Source organism: Mus caroli, chromosome 8, assembly GCF_900094665.2.
Source record: "Mus caroli chromosome 8, CAROLI_EIJ_v1.1, whole genome shotgun sequence".
Taxonomy (NCBI): Eukaryota; Metazoa; Chordata; class Mammalia; order Rodentia; family Muridae; genus Mus; species Mus caroli.
Window position 1 is genome coordinate 16,367,361 of NC_034577.1, and position 2,784 is coordinate 16,370,144.

The 2,784-nt window shown below is 39.2% G+C and overlaps 1 protein-coding gene across 1 annotated transcript in view; it reads left to right on the forward strand.

Annotated features, from left to right (window-relative positions):
• Positions 1–2,240, forward strand: part of LOC110300143 (beta-defensin 2-like) — a 6,793-nt gene extending 4,553 nt beyond the window's left edge. The window contains exon 2 of the mRNA XM_021170210.1: positions 2,086–2,240. Coding sequence (XP_021025869.1) covers positions 2,086–2,240 — 155 coding nt within the window. The remainder of the gene's footprint in view (positions 1–2,085) is intronic.
• Positions 2,241–2,784: the final 544 nt, after the last annotated feature.

A 2,784-nucleotide genomic window follows, 5' to 3' on the forward strand; every position in this document is an offset into this window, starting at 1 on the left:
CCTCACAGGTAGTCTCCTTGGATTGGGAAAATGAAAAGCAGAAAGAGGATATTCTGAGACTCTTTCCATGGTGAACTGCAAACTGACTCGTCAACTTTGAGAACTAAGCAAATGATAACACAGACCACATATCCCTTTACATTCCAGTGTGTGTGAATCTCTGTGTGTGTGTGTGTGTGTGTGTGTGTGTGAATCTGTGTGTGAATCTGTGTGTGTGTGTGTGTGTGTATGTGTGTGTGTAGGTATGTACTTTAGTTCATATAATTGGTCTCTATGAAAAATCTGAAGGCCACTACATACATACCCCATGTCTGCCCCATGCATGCTCCATGCACAGCCCATGCACTTCTAAAGAACACAGTGCTGGGGCAAGTGGCATAGACATTTATTTACCACATGGCAGGAAGGGGCTAAGACATAGAGAAGAGCATGCAAGAGCAAAGATTCCATCTGCCCCTTGTGAGCTACTTCTCCTAAACTGCCTAGAAATTTTCACATTAGGGCCATGAACCAGAAACAAGATCTACAACATGTGAGCCATTTCATGTTTTATAACATTTTTATTTCCAAACCATCACCATATCCTATTCAGACACCTTTGCATGTTTACATCTTGGCAGGAGTTCTTTTTCTTTATGTTTCTCTAACTTGCTACCCTGCTAGCTGTTTCTCAATCTAACTAAATTAACAATAGAAATTAACCACAGCACTTCTCACAAGAATTCATTAGTAGCTGTGTAGGCTTACTTCAAGGCCTTCTACTCTATGCTATTGATGTTTTCTGCTTCTGTGCTGATNCCATACTGTTTCTGTATACTACACTATAGAACTGNGGTATAAATGAAAGGGATATTGTAGCCCCTACAATATTGTTCTTTCTGCTCAGAAATGCTGTCACTCTTTTGGAGTCCCTTACATTGTCATATGAACTTAAGGATTGTATGTTTTCACTGTTCCTGTGAGGAATGTCCTTGGGATTTTGGTGGGGATGCCTTGACTCTGTAGATCAATTTCATTGTCATGGATTTATAACATTAGTAATGAGCTGACACACAAAAATTGGAGAACTTCCTATCTCCTAGTGTCTTTTTCAGTTTCTTTCTTCAGTGCTGAAGACCCCTCATCGTCATGGTTTTTAACATCTTTGATTAAGTGTTTTATGAGCCTATACATATTTTATAGACTATTGCAAGGGGGCTCGACAATTTCCAGAGAACAAAACTGAACAAACAAAGCCTCTTCTCTTGGCTGGTGATAAGTACATAGAATGCTTTGTATATATTTTCTGCCAACCAACCAGATTAGTGTCTGATATAAATACCTCATTTAATGTCAATTATCTGTAAATGCCTGTCTCCAAAACCGATCACATTCTAGGATACTAAAAAACTGGAACTTCTGAGCAGGAATTTTCAGAACATTTGTGTCAGCCCAGAAATTACCAGAGGATGTGTGTAAAATTGCTACTTGATGGTTACCAGGTGTATCACAGTGTAATTTTGTTCCATCCTAGATACTGTTGAAGACTAATCTAGGATACATTCTATGTGTACTGTGATATCCCACAGAAGGCAGAATAAGTACCAATTTCTGAAACCTACAAAAATTTCCCAAGGCAACCATAGTATCAGTGTAACACTAACAATTACAGGTTTGGGCGGAAATTGTGGTGAGAAGTCTGGAAACTTGGACCGGAGTCAGAATGACCAATCTGACTACTAAGGAGTAGAAATGAAATGAAGCACTTCAGACTAAGTTCCTGGTGCAGTAATGCCTATACCATTAAGAAATCGTATATATGGCATCTTAGCCACAACTGTAAGATGGAATAATAGGTGTATTGGGGAAGAAGTGAGAGTCTTAATATCCAACATGAAAGCTACACTCATAATTCTGCTGCTCACCCTTGCCAAGTGTGTGATTTTATTACCTGTCTTCAAGGTTCAATTTCAAGACAATTGCTTGGAAGGGAAAATTGTCCCATGAACTTAGATATGTTATCTATCTATCTTGTATCCCCAAAATGTTCTCAAACATTTGACATTATAGCTATGACTCTAAAGGATATTTACTCTCTCCTTGCAGCTGTTGGAAATTTAAAAAGTATTGGATACGAAGCAGAACTTGACCACTGCCACACCAATGGAGGGTACTGTGTCAGAGCCATTTGTCCTCCTTCTGCCAGGCGTCCTGGGAGCTGTTTCCCAGAGAAGGTCCCCTGTTGCAAGTACATGAAATGATTAGAAGGAAGCACATGGAAGTCAAGTGACAGATGTGTAACTGATGTTTTAATAAAGGAAACATTTTTTAAGCTTATCAATTTTACATCCTATTGAAACCTGTTTTTGGCTTAGAAGGGATTAAGAATATGCAAGGCAAATGTCCAGGTTTAGGACAGGAGAGGGGACATTCCAGAAATCCTGCCTAGTCCTGAGTAATGATTTGAGCAATGTCACTCTTATGTGAATTTATTGTCAAACCACATGTGAGCAGTGCAGAAGAACCACACAAGCCTGGAGAGAGAACACAGATCCCAGGCCTTATGAGGGCTAACACAGGGTAACTCTTTCCTGGTCTCAAATTTATGTAAGGCTCCATTTGCAGATCTAGGGTTTACAAGGCTTAGGGCAGTGGATGTCGGTTGTATTAGAACCTCATTTATAACAGTAAGTTGTCCCAACAAAGCTTTTTCTCAAGGGATAATGTCTCAGTTTTGATATCAGCATTTTTTTAGTCAATAATACACACACATGCAAAAAAAATAATTTTTGCTGTTTGGTTCTT